At 47.8% G+C, this 20,329-nt stretch overlaps 8 protein-coding genes across 8 annotated transcripts; 2 read left to right on the top strand and 6 right to left on the bottom strand. All coding sequences in view use genetic code 12, as the record gives it.

Moving 5' to 3' along the window:
- Positions 1-128: 128 nt before the first annotated feature.
- Positions 129-1,139, bottom strand: CXQ87_004712 (uncharacterized protein; the record flags this gene model as incomplete). The annotated part of the gene is made up of 1 exon (XM_025483148.1): positions 129-1,139. The coding sequence occupies one exon, from the start codon at positions 1,137-1,139 to the stop codon at positions 129-131; it is 1,011 nt and encodes a 336-aa protein (XP_025337361.1).
- A 616-nt stretch (positions 1,140-1,755) lies between these two features.
- CXQ87_004711 (SDR family oxidoreductase) lies at positions 1,756-2,817 on the bottom strand (the record flags this gene model as incomplete). Its single annotated transcript, XM_025483147.1, has 1 exon — positions 1,756-2,817. One exon carries the CDS (start codon positions 2,815-2,817, stop codon positions 1,756-1,758), a length of 1,062 nt encoding a protein of 353 aa, XP_025337360.1.
- A 1,287-nt stretch (positions 2,818-4,104) lies between these two features.
- ATG9 (autophagy protein) lies at positions 4,105-6,755 on the top strand (the record flags this gene model as incomplete). Its single annotated transcript, XM_025483146.1, has 2 exons — positions 4,105-4,532; positions 4,556-6,755. 2 exons carry the CDS (start codon positions 4,105-4,107, stop codon positions 6,753-6,755), a joined length of 2,628 nt encoding a protein of 875 aa, XP_025337359.1.
- Positions 6,756-6,872: 117 nt separating this feature from the next.
- Positions 6,873-9,227, top strand: NOP14 (snoRNA-binding rRNA-processing protein; the record flags this gene model as incomplete). The annotated part of the gene is made up of 1 exon (XM_025483145.1): positions 6,873-9,227. The coding sequence occupies one exon, from the start codon at positions 6,873-6,875 to the stop codon at positions 9,225-9,227; it is 2,355 nt and encodes a 784-aa protein (XP_025337358.1).
- A 1,358-nt stretch (positions 9,228-10,585) lies between these two features.
- NCE102 (Nce102p) lies at positions 10,586-11,095 on the bottom strand (the record flags this gene model as incomplete). Its single annotated transcript, XM_025483144.1, has 1 exon — positions 10,586-11,095. The coding sequence occupies one exon, from the start codon at positions 11,093-11,095 to the stop codon at positions 10,586-10,588; it is 510 nt and encodes a 169-aa protein (XP_025337357.1).
- A 1,450-nt stretch (positions 11,096-12,545) lies between these two features.
- On the bottom strand, positions 12,546-13,232 carry CXQ87_004707 (uncharacterized protein; the record flags this gene model as incomplete). Its single annotated transcript, XM_025483143.1, has 1 exon — positions 12,546-13,232. One exon carries the CDS (start codon positions 13,230-13,232, stop codon positions 12,546-12,548), a length of 687 nt encoding a protein of 228 aa, XP_025337356.1.
- A 1,573-nt stretch (positions 13,233-14,805) lies between these two features.
- On the bottom strand, positions 14,806-16,901 carry HGT4 (glucose sensor; the record flags this gene model as incomplete). Its single annotated transcript, XM_025483142.1, has 2 exons — positions 14,806-14,890; positions 14,911-16,901. 2 exons carry the CDS (start codon positions 16,899-16,901, stop codon positions 14,806-14,808), a joined length of 2,076 nt encoding a protein of 691 aa, XP_025337355.1.
- A 1,454-nt stretch (positions 16,902-18,355) lies between these two features.
- Positions 18,356-19,267, bottom strand: CCC1 (Ccc1p; the record flags this gene model as incomplete). The annotated part of the gene is made up of 1 exon (XM_025483141.1): positions 18,356-19,267. The coding sequence occupies one exon, from the start codon at positions 19,265-19,267 to the stop codon at positions 18,356-18,358; it is 912 nt and encodes a 303-aa protein (XP_025337354.1).
- Between the last annotated feature and the right edge of the window lie 1,062 nt (positions 19,268-20,329).

Genomic DNA, 20,329 nt, shown 5'->3' with positions numbered 1-20,329 from the left:
CTGATTTCTGCAAAATCCCAGTAGTCTCGCACAAATTAGTGGACTCACATGGACCATAAGGAAAACAACAGCGAATTTGCAAAACCCATGAATTCAACAAAATAACTAATAACCACCCTACATTTCTCTCATTCTGTCACCGTAAACACCTGCCGAGCAGTATCTAAGATAGACTTCTTCACGGGAATGAAATCAAACCCTAGAATCAGTCTCGTCGTTGAATTATCAAAACCAGCTTTTCGACTTTGCTCTCTTCTATCTATTCCAGGGCACCCCGCCGGTAGCAGAGCCGACAAACCAGGATTTGATCGAATTACTTCAAAAATGGCCTGTTGAGAGATTGGACCAGCTGCCAAAAGCAACCTTCTATTTTTGGCCTCTTCCTTTTCAAAAGCCACGATATGTGCCTTTGCAACGTCTCTCGCATCTACTCCAAATGCACTGATTTGTCCGGTATCCTCCATAGTCAAAAAGCCTCTCATAATTTCCCCAGATCTGTCTAGTTCAGAAACAAAGTCGGTCGGCAGCGGACCTATAATGCAAACTGGGTTGATGGTCGTGATGGAAAACGAGCGATTCTGGAAATTAATAAAATCCCAGGCGACCTTTTCGGAAAATGTCTTTGCTCCAGCATAACCCAAAGAGGGACTCTTCAAAGCGTTATCCCAGGAAGTGGGGTTCCATGATGTCTCGTCTATAGTTCTGCCTGCCTCGTTTTCCATTTCCTCAGAAGCCATAGCGGCATACGATGATGTGATAACCACTCTTTTTATGTTTGGTCCGTGATCTCGAATAGACAGAAGGGCGTTGTTGGTACCGTGGATTGCTGGCATGAGTAGCTCTCTTTCGATGTCATTGACTGGATGAGGTCCTGGGGAAGCCATATGAATAAAAACGGAGGCATCTTGGTGATTTTTGACAAATTCGTCAAAGGCGCCCATTCGGCCTATTTCCTCCACTATCTCATAGGTAAATTTGGTGGAGTAATGTGTAACTTTTCTTGCGTATTCGCCTCTTTCTATGCTTCTCACAGATCCAACCACTAGGTAGCCTATTTCAAGAAGCTGCTGAATAGTGTGTAAGGCTACGAAACCAGAGGCTCCAGAAACGAGCACCTTTGTCGGCACATCATGGGTCATAGTGGCATTTTAAAATACGGTAGGATACTTATACTTACGAGCTTCTCGATCTGAAGCTTATGTGGTTTATTAGGTAAGCGCATCTTTGTTCAAGCACAAACGCTTACATGCGGCGTGCCATCAACTGATTCGTTGTATACGGTTTATTGGATCCGATATAAGCCAGGGTGCTTTTTAGAGTTACGAGAATGAGGAGAAAGAGGCACAAAGATGTGGGAGTACCAGATATTCCACTACTAAGTTACTGGTACAAAGTCGGAGTTCTTTACGTTGTTGATGAAAAAGCAAAAAAAGAAAACTCAGCCATTATTCGCTCCAAAAGTTGCCTGGCCAAACGTGGTTGCAATTCTAGAAATAGTGCCGTGTCTTTTTTTGGAACACAAGCCTTACGATGGTTGAGATGCCCTGACGCATGATTGTTTACGTTACAGCATCCATTATGCCCAGATTGATCCATGTGCTTGAAAAAGGTCATATAACCTCTCTATATTTTGTGGGTAAAGGTGGCACGCCAATGAGACAATCAATCTTGAGCTTCCTCAAACCGTGCCAACTTACGTCCTCTACACTTCCATTCAAATCCTGCTAGCTTCTAACTTCTTTCATTCAACATTACTTACAACGGCTGGTGCTTGGAGTTGAGGTCGTTGGTCTTGAGCTTATCCTCGACTTCAAGAATCTGCTTGGCGCTGTCTTTGATGGACTGCTCAACAGAGATCAACTCAAAACCCAAGATCTTTCTGGTCTTGTCGTTGTTCAAAGTGGCTCTCGTCTTGACCTCCTCTCTGTCAGAACCGGGGTTTCCAATAGGAACATGCTGGGCTTCACTGGGGAACTCGACGTGCAAAACGTCCAAGATGGTCTGCTGGGTGAACAGACCCGAGTTCAAAAGCAATCTCTGGTTCTTGGCCTCGTCCCTCTCAAAAGCAACAAGGTGGGCCTTGGCAACATCACGAACATCCACAGCAGAAGCGTTCACTGGGTTGACCTTCTCCTCGGTGCCCTTGATCTTCAAGATGCTGTTGATGAGCTCGGAGGAGGTGTTCAATTGAGTGGTTTTGAAAGAACTGGATGGCTGGGGACCGAAGACGTAGGTTGGGTTGACGGTGGAAATGACAAAGTTGGGCTTCTCTTCCTTGACAAAGTCCCAGGCGGCCTTTTCGGCAAAAGTCTTGGAACCGTAGTAACCGGCAACAGCGTTTTCAAGAGACTGCTCCCAGGTGATGTTGTTCCATGAAGACTCATCGTAGGTCTTGTCAGCCTGAGCATCCTGTTCAGCAGAAGCAATAGCAGCGTAGGAGGAGGTGACAACCACTCTCTTGATGCCGGAACCGTTCTTCTTGATCGACTTCAAGGCGTTTTTGGTACCGTTGACGGCAGGCAAAAGCAAGTCGTTTTCGATGTTGATGGCATTGAAGTGGAATGGAGAAGCGGTGTGCAAGAAAACGGTGGCTTCGGGGTGTTTCTTGACGAATTCGTCAAAAGCGCCTTCTTTCTCGATATCCTCGACGATTTCGTAGGAGAATTTCTCGGGGTTGCCAGACTCTTTCTTGACGTACTCACCCTTCTCGCTGGATCTCACAGATCCAATGACGGAGTAGCCTTTCTTGATAAGTTCCTGAACAGTGTGCAAGGCAATGAAGCCGGAGGCGCCGGAAATAAGGACGGTGGTGGACATTTTGGTATTCAATGGCGAAAAATCCAGGGTGATCTCGCCGCTTTATAGTCCACAGCAACTGCATCAGCAAACTGTGGTTTTGCAGCCATGGACCGCCTAACGCTTGCTTGCAGGTGCATCGACAGCTGTTCCTGACGTAATTGAAGCGGCGGTCCACCTTGAAAAAACGCTTGCTAAAGCTGCTTACTTAGCAACTTTCCATTGTGCATCGGGCCGGACTTTTTCGGTTGCGTGGGTCTCTTGGATTTAGGCGCTGGACAGTGGAAGCGTTTGGAAAGCGTTTGGAAAGCGGTTGGAAAAGCAATGGGCCTTTTGCTTGAGCCGCTGGGCAGGTGTTGAAGATTGAGGCGTGGAGTGACTTTGGCGAAGGCAAGTGTGGGTGATGCTGGGTTGAATTAGTTGATCTGGATGGTATTCAGTGGTTTGGATGGTTTGGGCCTTTTGAGGAGGATATACGGGTGATTGGATTTGGCGTGTAAGCATTTCGGACTTCCACGGGGAGCTTTCGTACGCTGCTAGTTCAATTGAAGGGCTGACCATTTGTGGATTGTCGGTGTAGCAAATGGAATAAGGAGGCGACAGTTTTTCCGGCGGACAAAGTCGGGAATGGCATGTACTTTGGAATGCAGTGAAATGTCCGTGGAAAATGTAAATTAAGGTTCTGCCAATGCCCGAAATCCTTTGTTCCTACCGGTTTTCATGTGGGCTCTTCCGCAAGGTACCGAGAATATCACAGCTATTAGCAAGCCCAACACGCTATCTAAACAGGAATCGAGCAAATGCTCATTTTGTCTTCGAAAAACCCCCTCAAGGTTTAAAACCAAAAATTCATGTAGTTCGTCTTGGTTCCCGGTCAGCTCGTCTATTGAGATACTTGTACAGCCACAGTTGCAAACGCAAACTTGCAAACTTATGGAACTCGAATTCTGGGTATAATCAAGAACTCACAATCAAAACATTGATGATCTCAATATGCTCTTACTTTCGACATCATTGCAACGAATTCCCGCCTTGACAACGGTACATATGGTCCATTTCGCAGCCACAACGCAGAGTAGCTTATCAGACAATACACCCTACAAAATGACTCCCAATATGACCTAATAGAAACAACCCCCATAATAAACTCTTCCCATCCATTTACTGAAATCTACTCCCCTCCATGCCCAATGGCACATACCCCTGCTTCACTCCGATAAGCCTACATATAGCTGCAGCGCTATCAGTGACCCACATAATCAGAAACACCATCAACACATCCACTACACCCCCACAAAAACACCCATCATGTCATTCTACGAAGGAATTGGCTCTTCCCGCCACAAAGACCACCAAAACCAGTCCGACACGTTTTTGTCCCGCGTCTTTGGCCTCCATTCCATTTACAACAATCTTCCCGAGAACTACAACTACTACGGTCACGAGATCGAGCAGCTCGAGGAGTCCAGGCCGGCTGAAACCGGGCCTGTTCCGCTTCTGGACTCAGAAAATGCAGAACAGCCGCCATTGGCCGAGCCTCTTCTCCAGCTGGAACTGGATCTGGACCTCTCTCTGGATTCTGAAGATGAAAGCCAGCAGCTGCCGTTTTTAGCCCCCAGACTGCTGGTGAATGCTAGCAAGACAGATCAGCATGCACACGTGAAATGGGGTACCGACGTGAACCGATACGGCAAGGATAGCGAAGAAGCTCTGGGATCGAAAGGCCGTTTTACGCTGTCTGGGAGACTCTTCTCTAGAGGACCCAGGAGGAGCTTTTGCCTATGTACAACGTGAATGACGCGGCTTTGCAGCATAGACGGGAACCTCGAGCTGAGCCTACTCCGTCGTTCCACACTCAGTACCAGAAAAAGAACCTCAACAGGGTGCTGATTCCTCCAAGAGAGAGAGCCCTCTATCTCTGGGCCAATATCGTCAATATGGACGAGTTTCTTATTGATATTTACTACTACTACCGTGGCAAGGGCTTTGGCAATATCATCGCTGGACGCTGTGTTGACATCTTCATCCTTGTGTTCATTTTGTCCTTCACCACGTTCCTCAAGTGGGGCATAGACTACGACTTGTTCTTCAACAGGTGGTCGTCTCACCTGGAGGTCTCCATCACCTTGCTGGACTTGGTGATCAAGGGCTTCTTCTGGTCGAGGGTGCCGTTCTCAGTGAAGGTTCTCTTGTTCGGCTTTTTTTGTTATATTGTGCTTCGAATTGTGCAGTTGTACTTCGACTATCGGTACAAATTGCAAGAGCTTCGGAACTTCTATGCTCAGCTTCTAAACATCCACAGCGAGCAGGAGCTACTGACCATTCTGTGGTCCTCGATCGTCGAGAGCCTCATGCTGTTGAAGGACTACAACTCCTTGACGTCAACCACACCCAATCTCCCGCCTCACTACGTCAATGACCTCAGTTCAAAGGTCAGACTCAACGCTCACGATATTGCCAATCGAATCATGAGAAAGGAAAACTACATGATAGCATTGATCAACAAGGATGTCCTAGATTTGGCCATTCCAATGCCGTCATTCCTAGGCAACATTTTCTCCAGCAAGGCTGTGCTTACAAGAACCTTGGAGTGGAACCTCAAGCTTTGCATCAACAACTTCATCTTCAACGACAGCGGACAGATCAAGCAGGCTATCTTGAAGGAGGGTTCCAGAAATAGTCTCTCACAGGAGCTTAGTGCCCGCTTCAAGATGGCTGCCCTAATCAACCTTTTTCTCTGTCCTTTCATCGTGATCTACTTCGTGTTGTTGTACTTTTTCAGGTACTTCAACGAGTACAAGTCGAATCCATCTTCGCTCGTTGGATTGAGGCAGTACACTCCCTGGGCAGAATGGAAGCTCCGTGAATTCAATGAGCTTCCCCATTTTTTTATGAAAAGATTGCAACTCTCCATTGGACCTGCAAGCACCTACATCAACCAGTTTCCCAGCAGCTTCTTGGTAGTGAACGGCATGACCTTGGTGAACTTTGTTTCCGGTGCCATCACAGCTGTATTGGTGATTATGGGTTTGCTTTTCGACGATGAAGAGCACAACTTCTGGTCCTTTGAGCTTTCTCAAAACAGAACCTCACTCTTCTACATCAGTATCTTCGGTACGCTTTGGGCTATTACTGCGAACTCTCTTAACAATTCCACAGTTTCAAACTCAGCCGAAAGCTTGAATCAAGGTGCTACCTTTTTCTACGACCCTGAAGCCAGCTTGCGTTATGTGTCACAGTTTACCCACTACTTGCCAAGCTCATGGAATGGAAGGTTGCACTCAGTTGAGGTTAAGACTGAATTCTGCGAGCTCTACAGCTTAAAGATCATCATCATTCTCAACGAGATATTGAGTTTGATCTTGACGCCGTTCGTGCTCTGGTTCAAGGTGTCCAGTAACTCGAGTGCCATCATCGACTTCTTCAGAGACTACTCCATCCATGTGGATGGGTTGGGTTACGTATGCTACTTTGCAATGTTCAACTTTGAAGAAAAGGACAAGAACATGATGCACAACATGAACAAGAAGAAGCAAAGAAGACACGAGTCTAGGGTCAAGAAGGAGTCTAGAGATAAAGCCAAACACTCCGATCTGGAAGTATCGAGCGACGACATGAGTGACCCTGATCTCAACAGCTACTACCAGGATGACAAGATGATCAAGTCATACATGTACTTCCTCGAGAGCTATGGAAATGGCGATCCCAAAAAGACGAGACAGCCTCAACGTGCGCAGCAGCTCAACAGCAGCCGGTATCCACGTGCTGCTCCATCGCCTAAAGAAGGACCATCTTCATCGTTGCACATGTCCAAGGGTCAATGGAACGGTCTGGCTTTGGACAGTGTATACGAGTCCAATTATGCTCTAGGCGAAACAAGTACTCATAGCGAGCCGCAGAGCCGAAAAGGCGTTTTGGGCATGATCAACCAGTTTTCCAAACAGCAGGCAGGTCGATAAACTGGTAGGTGGTTGTTGATAAGGGTGCGCTGCACAAAAAAGTATCGAAATTTTGAGCAGAGCATCGCATCGCGCATACTAAAGATACAACCCCAAAGGCTACGACATACATAAATCATGGCAGGTTCTCAGCTCGAACAGTTGAAGGCTGCCCTTAAATCCAAAGGCCTCGTAGGGCAGACGAATGTGAAGAAGAAGAACAAAAAAGCAGCCCCTTCTGAGACAAGAAAGGATCAGGAAGAGAAGAAGAGGGCCCTTGGAAAGATCCATGACGAGTTCAACCTTTTCGATAACCGCATCAACAGAGCAAAGCATGACTATACAATTATCCAGGGCGGCAAGTTTGTCAAGGCCGGCTCGAGGCAGCATAACGATACTGCCAAGTCCAGGTCTGGAGTTGAGCAGGCCATGAAGTTGAACTACGACGCTGACAAGAAGCTTCGAAACCGTGCTGGTGGCCTTGTTGATCGCAGATTCGGTGAAAAGAACAAGAACTTGACCGAAGAAGAGAAGATGTTGGAGAGATTCACCAAAGAAAGGCAAAGTTCGTCTAAGAAGAACGTATTCTCCTTGGGAAGCGACGACGAGTACGATGACGACGATGATCTCGCCCTCACACATTCCGGTAAAGCCATTTCGTTCGAGCAGGACTTCGACGAGGGCGACTTGGGTGTTCCTGAGAAGAGGTATGTCGATGAGGACAGTGAGCAGCCGCCTAAGAAGAAGTCCAAGAAGGACGTCATGGCCGAGATCATCGCCAAATCCAAGTTCTACAAGAAGCAAAGACAAATGGAGTTTCAGAAGACGCAGGATGAGATCATGGACTTGGACGACGAGTTTGGTGATATCATTGGCGACTTGCATAAGCTGACGCCCAAGGGCAATGCCTTCAAGCCAAAGTCACAGGAAGACATCGAGTACGATAATAAGGTCAGAGAGTTGACGTACGACAGAAGAGCAGTCCCAGCAGACAGAACCAAGACTGCTGAGGAGCTTGCAGCTGAGCATAGCGAAAAGATGAAGAAGCTTGAGGCAGACAGGTTGAAGAGAATGGATGGCTTGAACGAAGACAGAGCTGCTGATGCCGATGACTTGGATGATGATTTCTGGGAGAATGACAGTGAGAAGGAAGATGAGGAAGAAGCTAGTGGCAGCGAGAGCGAGTCTGAAGAATCGGAGTCTGAAAGACGTCAAAGAAAGGCTCCATCTGTTAGCATGCCTCCTGGCCACCCTCAATTTGCCGAAAATGTCAAGAACATGAAGGGAGATCAGGTCATTGAGCACATCAAGAAGATCAGCGAAGTGTACCATCCACGTCTTGCCGAGGGCAATAAAGAGAAGATGGACAACTTTGTGGGTATCATCTTTGAGCACATTTTGCATATCTCCAACGAGGAAGTGGTGGATTCCAAGCTAGTGGACGACTTGACCAAGCTTCTCAGGACTATGGCCGAAAAGTATAACCAAGCATTGGTTGAGACTGTCAGACTGACCATCGATGATATCAAAGAGAGAGTTCTCAAGAACGAACTTCGGAAAGGTGACCTCGTCTGCTTTGTCGTTCTCGGCTATCTCTTTTCGGCTTCCGACCACTACCACCTTGTCATTACCCCTGCATTGATCGTCATGAACCAATTCCTCAACAACGAGATTGGTCAAACTAACGTCGACAACATCGGCAAAGGATTGTTTTTCTGCGACGTCCTTTTACAATACCAGTCATTTGCCAAGCGTTACGACCCTGAGATTGTGATGTTTTTGGAGAGAGCTCTCCTTTTCCTTCTCCCTGAACCCAAAAAGCTCGTGGAAACGCTTTCCGCCAGAAAGGTTGACGGTAAGACGAACCTCAGCAAAAAGTTTCATCCCAAATCCTCACCCGAGCGCCTCCAGGTTCTGGAAATCTTCAAATCTCCAACGGACGAGATGAAGTTCCACTTGATTGGCCGTGCATTTGCCATCATTGACCGTCTCATGAACCTCTGGAAAGAGAAGTCTGCATTTTTGGAGGTTTTGCGTCCTCTCGTGCACATCACGAAACATGCATCGAGATACTACAGCAGCCAGCTTCCGCAGTTGCAGAACATGCTTGAGAGAATGGGCAAGCTTGAAACCAACCTCAGCAAGAGCCGTAAGCCATTGACGTTGCAGGAGCACAGACAATTGGCCATCAAGACGTTTGCACCTAAGTTCGAGGAGAACTTCAACCCCGACAAGAAGCTGTACGACGAAAACAGAGACAGACAAGAGTTGAACAAGATGAAGGCGCAGATCAAGAAGGAGAAGAAGGGTGCGCTCAAGGATCTCCGGAAGCAGACCAGATTCACTGCCAGACAGCAGATCAGCGAGAAGAAGGACATGTACTCCACCTACCACAAGAAGATGGCCAACATTGTCAACACCATCTCGACGGAAGAGGGTGCCGAACGGAATCTGTACGAAAGAGAGCGCAAGAAGCGTGCCAACCAGAAATAGGTCATATTATAGAGAAGGTCATGGACAAGGTGTAGAGGTGCATGCATCGAAGAATCTCCAAATTGAGAGAAGGATCGGAAGTATGTCATAACATTCCTGGACTGCGTCCGGTGAAAAATGGAAAAACACAAACCAAAACAAAGCTAAGCCGAGCGAAGAATGCACCGGTTTGAAAACAGCCAAGGCCAAAAAGTAGCAATTTTAGAAAATTGATGGAGATTCTTGAATACGACAATTTGAATCCTGTGATTTTAGAAATTCAAAGTAGGTAATGGAGGTCCGTTGGATATGGCACTTTCGCCGAGAAATAGACATATAACGGTCTCTTATTGTACCTCGGCTTTTTCACAGCCGTCGCATTGCAGCTGTGGGATGAATGTGAAAATGGTTGTTTTGATGGTTCGGTAGAAGAAATGAAAAATTGGTTAATCGTGTTTGAAGATCGACTTTCTCTGTTTACTTTTCTAGGTTGATGATTCTGAGATCCATGCAATTTGGTGCCCACCCGTCACAACGGAAACGTTTCTAAAACTGAGTACCAAGTTGGGCCTGAATCAAGAAGTCAAAAGATTAAAAACAAGCTGTTTATGGGAAGTAGCTCTAGAAGTAATTGTAAAGCACCTCACCAAGCAGTAGTATGAGCAATAGTAACATACTCAAGGGTAAGATACGCCTAGTCCTTAAAATAACAGTCCATTCGACCATTTAACAAAAACACACAAAAGCGTCACTCGTCATACACGAAGTAAGCCAAAGTCCGAAAATCACAACTCTACTACTGTAACCAGCACGGTCAGGCCGGATCTTGATCACCGAGATGCCTTTAACTTTCACCCACACTCCATTAAAAAAAATAACAATACATTCATTCAAAAAAATCGGACACGAAAAGACTAATATCTGTCAATTGAGTCCACAGACCTCATGGTTCGTCTACACCTCGAGGGGCATCTACTTGCATGGAGCTGCGATGACGTCGACGCAATTGACTAACCATGACGAATTGTGGATTATCAGAAGCATCAGTCGTTGCTTCCCAATTGACAAGGATACACTTTCGCTGATTTAGTAAAGTCAATGTTTGGGGCACTTATGTGGTCCTCAATACACCTTGCTCATCGAGCAATCACATGTACATCTCAACCGTTGAACAATAAACATCAATTGAGCAGTCAATTGACACATTGAGATAAGCTGACCTTGTTCTTCTACACTCTCTAACTGGTACATCGTCAATTAGATACATACAGACTGGGCCTGAACAACCAGCTCTTCGGCAAGTGCACCCGTCAGTCTCATGCTGTGGACTTGTCAAAACGTATATTAGCGGCGAGCCGTATATTACATGTCTAGCAAACCTAGACCTGGGAGACGGAAGGCACACCGACGCCTCTGGAGCGGGAAGAGGAGCCGAAAAGACCGCCCTTGCCAATGGAAATGCCCGAGAAAACCGACGAGGCCAAGAAGATGAAAAACGAAAAGTAGAGGAAAGCAACAGAGGCCTGGGCCTTTCTGCATCTGCCCGCCAGGCCCTGGGTAATGTTGTTGCTGTCCAAGTAGTCCAGGTTGTTACACGAGTGGACATTGATGCCGGCAGCAATGGCGGTGGCAGCGGCAAAAGTGAAGACAGTGTTCAAAAAGTCAAAAGTGAACAAAATCACTGGCCAGGCGAGGGCAGCAATGAAGTAGGCAACAAGACCATAAAGCGAGGAGAACAAGATGCCAAAAGCAGCGGCGAAAACAGCAAAGTTCACCTGGGGGTTGGATTGCCAGTCAGTGGTGGCGGCAAGAGAGCCGGTCAAACCAAGGGCAATGACAAGGAAGACAAAGTTGACGATACGCAAGACGGCGTCACCGATAGCCAACATGGTTAGATTTTTGGTATTAAAAGGGTATTGGAAAAGAAAGTGTAAGTGAGGGAGGGGCCGGGGATGGGAGTTTTATATAGGGAGGTCACAGCAATTGTTAAGTCACAGCAATGGGGAAGATGAAGGGTGCGTTATGCATGAAGAAGGGCCGGTTTCCGGAACGGGGTGTTGATGTTTTCGCTCAAAGCGGACGGGCCGGCTGAGGCCGGGGGGCACACCGGGGGTACCACCGAGGGTCGCAGGTGGTAGGAGCCGGGGGTACTGCCGACTACCCGTAGTATGCGCGCCATGTGACTCGGTCACGTGCCCTGCACGTGACTGCCCTCGGGCGAGCAAACCCCCACCGGCCGAGCCGGCCCTCTTAGCAAGTTTGGCCGGTTATGTTGCGAAGGCCATAAAGTCCCAATCGGGCTAATTATCTGTGGCGGTGAAGAAAACGTCATGGCAAACGGCGCCGCAAGAAAGATGCAAAAACGTGAAAGTCGATGGCAATTGAGGTGTGGTGGGCTAGATCGCACGGCTGAGGGAAAGGTGGACGATGTTTCAGGATGAAACGGCAGTCAGAGATGTGAAACGGGGTCAGAGATGTGAAACGGGGTCAGAGACGTGAAACGGGGAGTTCCAGGAGTAGAGGCGTTAAGGAGGGTCGATTCAAGCGGGTTCGGCCTCTCCAATTGGGTGGGCCGGCTACAGAGCATAATATCGTTTTTGAATATTATTATTGATGGCCAGGAAGCCGAAGTACTCCGAAAAGTCACCTAATTCAATTCAAACTATTGCAATTGCCCTAGACCCACACGAACCTCGATTGTCTTGAACCTGGCCAACCTTGCATCTGAACCGCTGCAGCGCTATCTATGATCAGCGTAGAGCCTCCTCGAAAACGAAACGTTATCCGTAGAATCCGTATCCGGTGAAGCCGTGATCCATCCTTAGATTCCAACACTTTTATTTTATTCCTCGATAGAATGCCCCGCTCTCGCATGTCTCAGACTTGGCGAATGCTCAGACAAGAAATCGAACCTCGAGAAGCGGTTGTACATGGGCATTGAAGCAGATTGCTTAAGCTGAGACACAAAATTGCTAAACCCTTTTCAAAGATTCAGACTGTTGTTTCAAATGCTTTGCTTTTGTCACGTATTGTCAGCCGCGTGGTAGCAACTCCTCCGGTTGCTCAGGACCCTCGGATTCAGCAGTAGCAAAAACCGGTCCCACCACCTGATGGGTCACCCAAACCTTATTGCTAAATTTTCCGAGATCGTATTGAGTCACGTCCTGCTGAGCGGCAGTGAAAATAAAAACTCGTTTTCAACATCATCGCCAAGTGAAGCGTTGCAGTGTTCATTGGTTGGAGGCTTCCTTCTGCTTGGCATAACAGATTCTTCAAAAATTGCACCTACACCTACCACCTGACTTCGTCGTACATTCGTTAAACCCCAAACTTTCTCGTTTATGTCCTCTCTTCAAAGTACCGTCTGACACCCTCGGGCGCCACATCTGCCGGTCTATCTCCCGACCCTGTCTCTGCATCCTTGTTGGCACCCAATTCCACCAAAAGCACCCCGACATCACCGTGGCCCTCGGCCAAAGCATGGTGCAAGGGCGTCCACCCGTCTTTTTCCGTGGCATTGATATTAGCCTTGGCCTCCACCAAAAGCTTCACCTCCACAGCGCTCCCAATGGCTGCAGCTCGATGAAGCGGTGTTTGACCCCGAGAGTCTCTGGCACGTGCCAGCGCCTTGTATTGCTGTAGAAGCTTTTTCACCAATTCGTAGTGGTTCTTACTCACGGCAATGTGGAGCCCAGTGACTCCCGTGGTCGTTGCAAGGTTGATATCTGGCTGGGGCTCATGTGACATGAGTTTGTCTAGCACCGGCTCGTTACCTACACCACAAAGAATGTGTATAGGTGTCCAGCCGCCATCATCGACCAAATCGTCGATATCAACGTTTTTCATGTGGGGCAAGATCAAGTCCACGATCTTCTCGTTCCCCATGGCACACGCCCAATGTAAAGGAGTACGACCATCGGAGTCCTTGGAAACAGCCAATTTGCCGTTTTCGGCAAGAAGCCCTTCCACAATCAAAGGTTTATTATCACGAGCGGCCTCGTGAACAGGGAAAGATTCGGAATTCATGCTTATTTTGCAGCCAATTGATGGGTACAAGGTGCTTAGTCCGAAGGCGAGGTGAGGCTAGTTGACACCCGTGCACCATGTAAATGGCCTCATTTCGAGCAAACTGGGTAAAACATTCATATACTCACTCGGTTCCTGGCCCTGTATACAGTCAGTCATTCACCAGCAACCACTACCAAAACGAATTTATTAAGTTCCTGGCAGGCACGAAGCGTCGAAGGCAAGATAATGCAGGTCTGATCCAGACGTGGTGTTACCGGTCGGCCAACGTGACCGGAAGTCGTCTATGACGAACCGGTGGGGGAACAATAATGTTAGCAGCAAGCGATGTGACCGTCGAGCCCTCGGTGCGCAGTGACCGGAACACACCTTGCACTGTCGTCAGACGCCCCCGGCTGCAAGCGCACCGGGGGGTGCATACCGGGGGGCTCAAGCCGACCGTTCACGAAGACCGGTCCTTCGAGCACGAAAACAACGAAAATGGCTAGAGCCAAAACCACCACTTCCAGCAGACACTTGACCGAGAGCCATGGCCCAATTGACTGGAAAACCCGTCTTAATCCCGCCGGCTTTACTACAAGACCGGCGGTTGGTTCCGGTAGACATCCGCGGCACGTGAGCAATGCGCATTTTAATCATTCCGCATCACGTCATTAAGCCCAATGGAGCGGAAGTGAGCCGCTTTTCCCGGAGTCATGCTCACGGAGACAAAGGTCTGACTTATGTAAAGTCGGAAAGCCAAGCATGCGTTTGGTGAAAACCGGAGCCAAGCGAGTTTCTGTGGCGAATTTTACCGCCTGGAAGCTTGCCTTTTGCTGCCATACGTTTGCTCAAGGGGCTGCTGAGCGCTGTATGCGCCGCTTTCCATTTTCGGCATGGAACAAACCCAAACAAGAAGGGAATTTGAGAACCTAATGCGGCATGACAATAGCACCTGGAGCGAAGAAGCGGCAACCAGCATATGTGCAGTCCTTCTTCGACGCCGCCCGCTGTGGAAGAAACATTCACTGGATTATGAATTAGTGCGCATTCGGCACACCCGTACATCCCACACCCAACGTTCCCTGTGTAGACGCCTCACTGAGCGTCTGTTTTGGAATCCTGTCAAAAGGTAAACAAGGTATCGTCGCTCAATAAGTATAATAGAAAAATATGCAAGCGAACAAAACACTCTCAGCGTCGCTTGCGCGCATCCCAGTGAACCACAGTATATTTTGCCGGCCTTACCAAGCCTTGCTTATTTGTTTTTGTGTTTTTCTGAATATGATGTAACTTGTTTGACATGGCGCCAATTCCAGGTCCATATACACTGTATACCCCAATGTTTCCACTGTATACCTCCATGTTTGGGTTTGTAAAATTTCACCTTGCTGTGCAGCGGCTCTTTATCTTTTCCGGTTCTGCCTTTTTGGGATCAATGCAAACCATGCTTATCTTTGGTCCACGCTCAGGGGCGTGTTTTCGTCTGCATACCCAGATCCAGTCGTTCGGATCCAGTCTTCTATCCTGATTTGGCTTTCTGGCGGAACTTTATGTAGCGAGAAGGCCTCATTGAAAGCCTAATTTTGCTTCGCTAGACCTGATCTTTGGGGTCTGAAATGTCCTTTTCTTGAGGAGCAGCCCCCTCTTCGTCCTCTTCATCGTCACTGTCTGAATCACTTGGGGACTGGCAAAAAACAGCGCCGCATTAACCAAACCACCTTTTTTGCCAATACCGTCCTGAAGGGCGTTACTTGAGAAGGAGCTGGTGTGATTCGAAGTGCCAGCCTCGCTCAGCTGGCGCTTTTTGTCATTCAACTTGAAAAGCCTGTGAGTTGAGGCTGATGTATGCGATGAATCGGTCCGCCTCATGGCATCGCCAGACTGCTCTCTCAACGCAAGAATGTATTTTTGGTAGTCTGTAACCCCTGGAGTGGACATGGTAGAATCGGCACTGGACTCGCCAGAGGTGTTGCTAAGAGTAGGCGCCAACATATTATCATGAGCCACAAGATGCACGTTGTTAGGTGTTTTTCTCTGTCTGAGATCGGCCATCTCCACGCTGGTGTCTGTGTTGAAACCATTAGGGTCTCCAGTCGATGGAGACGATGTTTCTTTTCCGCCTGTATTGACCGCTGTGGATGTACCATTGGGCATTGTGGAGTAGTCGATAGCACGACTCACAAACTTGGTGGAGACCCTAGAGTTTTCACAGTTCATGTACATGAAGTCGACTTCCTCCAACTTAAGGCCCTTTGTCTCGTAGACCATAAAGTAAACGAAAACCACGCCAAAGGCGTTGAAGCCGCCCCAGATGAAGAAGATCTTGTTGCCCAATGCTGCCGTGTGCTGACCTGTATCAATAAGATACGGAGTAATAAATGCACACACAAAATTCACCAACCAGTTGGTGGCAACAGTGATGGCGATGGCTTTTTGACGAATACTGATGCTGAACATATCTGCGGAAAGGGCCCATGTACAACCACCCCAGGAGGAGGCAAAGCAGGCAATAAAACAGCAGGAGAAGACGATGCTGACAATGGAACGTGTTTGCTGGGCCTGGACCAGTACACCGACTATGGCAATGATGAAGTTGCTGACGCTCATGGAGCATCCGCCCCACATCAACAACTTCCGTCGTCCGACGACTTCAATCAAAACGATTCCTGGAATCGTGAACACCACGTTCACCAAGTATGTAAAGAAAGACATGAGGTAGTAGTTCCCAACACCCGTGTTGGAGAAAAAATTGACCCCGTAGTAGAAAATGAAGTTGATTCCCAGACACTGCTGGAAAGCGTGCACGCCCATGCCTGTGGCCATGCGTAGTTTCTGCTTGTGGCGACCTCCGCCCAGGCGGAAGCAGTCCAAAACAGAGGTTTTGCCGAAACTCATTTCGTAATCGTAGTTGGCCTTGATCTCGACCAACTCCTCGATGAGATCGGCGTCGTCGTCCGGAAGCCGTCGGAGCTTACTGAGACTCTTGAGGGCAAGCTGGAGATTGTCTTTTTGAACGTAGAAACGAGGACTCTCGGGAAGAAAAAGCATACCCACGCAGAGAGCCACCGACCATGCAAACTGGATCCCGATCGGGATTCTGTAACTAGCAGAGCTCTGGATCCGTCGCGTGCCTTGGCAGATGGCCAGGGCTATAAGAAGCCCCCATGTGATAGCCCACTGGTATGTGAAAACGATAGAACCTCTGACCCATTTGGGCGAGGCTTCAGCTTGGTACAACGGCACGATAGCAGAAAGAATACCAACAGAAAGCCCAGAAACGCCTCTTCCAGCGCATAGGAGCCCCACGTCGGTTGCTGAAACCTGGAGGATGTTGCCGATGTTAAAAAGGATCGCCAGAGATACAATGATAGACAGTTTCCGGCCGTACGTGTCTGAAATCAACGGCGCCACGAGAGCACCGAAGAATGTCCCCAACAGCAATATCGCCGTGATGAGAGCCCTTTCGTGGGTACTAAACTCGCCCTTCTGCAGCGGAATATGGGCTTTCACGTATTGCATTTCCAAGATATCGTTGATGAGCCCGGTATCGTAACCGTACAAAAAGCCGCCCACAGCAGCCACCAAACCGACAATTATGGCCAGCTGCAGCAGCAGTTTCTGGCGGAGGTGGCGTAGATGTTCCTCTTCTGAGGAGATGCTATTTGTCTGAAGAATCGGTAGCGTCATTGTCGGCACATTTAGGGAGGGCTGTTTTGAGTTAAGGCGGGGTGTTTTATGGTTTTGTTTCGAACCGAGTCTGTGTATTTAAGGTTCTGTGCTGTATTGTGTGGAAAAGGATCCAGGTATGTAGCTCTGTGGGGTGGTGAAAAGATCAGTGAGGGAGTACATAGTGCGATGGTGATAAGATATGGGTTTGTGGTTTCCGGGATCAGAACTTGATGTGTTTTGGATGTAGAGGGGGTTTTTGGAATTTCTTTTATTGAGAGGATTTCTCAAACTTTTCTGATCTATAATATGTCTGGTTGTGGTGGATTGGTGGAGACCTAGGGAGGGGTAGGTGGTGGTGAAGTTGGCCGAGGAGAATAAAACGGAGGTTTTTTCTGGAACCCTCGGGCGGCATGAAAAAGGGTTTCTAGAATATGGCGAATTTGAATTTAGGGCACTTTCCGGTGGTGGTGGCTGTTTTTGTAAAGTGACTCATGCGCCAGATAAGGCGTTTGCGAGATTGAGGAGTATCACCGAAAAAGGCGCCATACAAGGACGGTTTTTGATGATAAGTTTGAAATTTCGATTTCTGTTGATTTTTTGGCCAAATTTTTCTATAGAAGGCCTTCAGCAGACTACTACGATGTAAATGCAATCGAGCGATTAGGTGAGGTCTGGCCCCTGTGATCTCGGTAAGCACCATCACCAGAAAAGTTCGTGGTTTTTCGAGCCATTATATTTCAAATGTTTTAGAAAGGGCTATCATTGGCTACTCCGAATGCTAAAATGATCTTAGTATGATATTATGGTATCCTAGGTCCTGACCAACGTGAGTATCAGCTATCCTATGTATTGTACTCTGGATTCCGCTCTACACTACCAAGGCTAAAGCTTAATCTGTATCTCTCAATGCCAAAATATAATAAATACCTCCAATCCATGGTCTTTGGTGCTCCATAATCTCAAAAACCCCAACCCATATTGATAAGACCCTTGGGAAGTAATGCGTGTGATTTTCATTGCATCGTATATTGAATACCTTCGAGTCTCCCGATCCTCGCTGTATTGTTACTTCCGCTTTCATCTCGCATTAACAATAGTCGTTCTATGAGATGAGGATTTTGTGATCTAAATTGTACCCTAAATTCCGCTTTCGCAGCCATTCCATGATACACCCTGAATTCCAAATTACACAAGATCAGTGAAGATAAAGGTCCCATCGTGTGACCGTGAAACGTTATTTCTTTTGCTCATCTCTGAGTTAGCCTATTGTGGCTTTGCGATTTAGACTTTTGATGATGCAGAAGAACTAGACAGTGCATGGACGATATTGTTGACATCAAATTCAATATCCTTTCTTTCCTTATACCCTTCTCCTACAACTTTATTCACACTCAGCTGATGCTGCTATTCTACTATACAAGTGTCTCAGGACACATAGTGAGACACGGTTCCTAATGCATTTCCCGTTGCGGTTAGTTGTCAATAAAATACACCAACGTCCAGGCGGCGCCGGCAGCGACAGAGCCAATGGCCACCATTTGAAGACCCTCCAAGATCTTCCGGCGGTAGCCACAGTCCTCTCCAAGAGAGACAATGGTCTTGACGTAGCCGAATATGAACAAGGTGATAAGCATGACAATGACAGAGATGATGAGCCCCGTTTTCACGACGGAGGTGAAGAAATATGGGATCAAAGGCACAAAACCGCCGAAAAAGTAGCCCAGGCCAATGGTCAAGGCACTGGTGAACTCACGACCCTCAGCGGGGGCTTCCAAGCCCTTGCCAAAGCGAATGACAAAGTCAATGAGGTTTTTGGGGCTCAGGTCCAAATCCTTGAGGAATGATGCGATGGTGGTTTCGGAGGCGCCAAGCTCCAACATGATCTCGGCGGCGTCCTGGTTAATGAGCTCGGGCTTCTTGAAAAATTCGAGCTTCTCCTTCTTGACTTCAGACTTGTAGTAGTCGCCTTCCGACTTGGCAGCAAGATAGCCTCCAAGTCCCATGGAAATGGCTCCCGATACCAATTCGGCCATACCACCTGTGATGACGATTTTGGAGGAGCCCAAAGACGAAAGACCTGCGGTCAACGCAAAAGGAACAGTCAAGCCGTCAGAAAGACCAATGATAATGTCACTCATGACTCTAGGGTCAAAGCTGGAAATGAAGCCGTGGTTCGACAGTTCTTCATCATCAGACACATTGTGGCTTTTCACAGCGTTTCCAATAGCCTCTTCGTTGGCCACTTCTTGTGCACGGTCAGAAGAGTTGGTGGCACCGTAAGGGGATTGGTTGTTGTCCAAAAGCCTCTCAGCTCTGGCCAACTCCTCATCGGATTGGTCAGGTTCGAAGAGCTTGCTGACTGCTTTTTTCGCTTGCACCAACATTAAAAGATACTTGTGACTTTTTTTTTTTTTCTAAATGGCGCCGCTTCTTTGACTTTGGGGTTGCGCAAACTTATATAGAAGCAACGTTCAGGCACTGGGCTGCTGTCGTACTGCATAAACAGCCCCAGGTGCATCCCAGATAGTGTCTTAGGAACTCTGGCACCGCGCCTGTCAGTATGCGCTGACAAACAAACGAGCCGTGATTGGCCCGCTTATCTTAGGTCTGCATATAGTGAAATGGTGGTTTCCCCACACAGGCATTTTTCACGACATCGCAGCACACGGCGGTAATCCAAACGCTGCATTTTTTGCCATGCTTTAAAAGAGGGGCTCCTTGGCCGCCTCAAAGCTGACAAAATGCATATGCCCGAACTCGGAGTATATGGTATCCTGCATATAAGCCGCGAGCATTCCCAATGCTACCCTGATAACGGCTGACACACCCGTACCTCTCGATTCATGCCTGGTCTTTTCACTGTGGATAAGCAGTGTGTGGCTGCGTTTGTAAGCGGCCAAATTTCCAAGCTGACAAAGCGCCTTCTCTAATTGGTCCAACCCCGCAGTTGAACGAAAACAAACAGAGTCAGACAAAGGCACAAAAAATCTTAAAGGAGGTGTTCCAAGCTTTATTTGATTCGAAGTTTCTTGTTAATTTCCACTTTGAGCCATTCTTCTCCAGGGATACCTCGAGCTCAAGATGGGCTATTTCTGCATGCGAGAAAGATTCACTAGATCGTAGGCATTTTGCAGCCAGTGCGCCATCGAGGCATACCGGTAAAAAATAATGACATAAGCATTTTTTGTACTTCTGATTGGTCTCTGCTGAGGTGAAAACTCTGTCGAGGAAACTAGATTTCACCGATTGGTCAAGGGAGAAGCAAGGTGGTCGTTTGAGAAGAATTATCGTTTACTGGAATCAGATTCGTAGTACACTTTTTTGAGATAAATTTGTAGCCAGAATGAGTCAAGCATATCGATTGAGATGAGCATGCTGAACTTGTCTGATAGTGAATAGCGGTAGCTTTCAAAGTTACTTCGCCATCCCTGAATATACTGCATTCG

Source organism: Candidozyma duobushaemuli (assembly GCF_002926085.2).
Source record: "Candidozyma duobushaemuli strain B09383 chromosome Unknown F_B09383, whole genome shotgun sequence".
In the NCBI taxonomy this organism is placed as follows: Eukaryota; Fungi; Ascomycota; class Pichiomycetes; order Serinales; family Metschnikowiaceae; genus Candidozyma; species Candidozyma duobushaemuli.
This window is presented reverse-complemented; position numbering and strand designations above follow the sequence as displayed.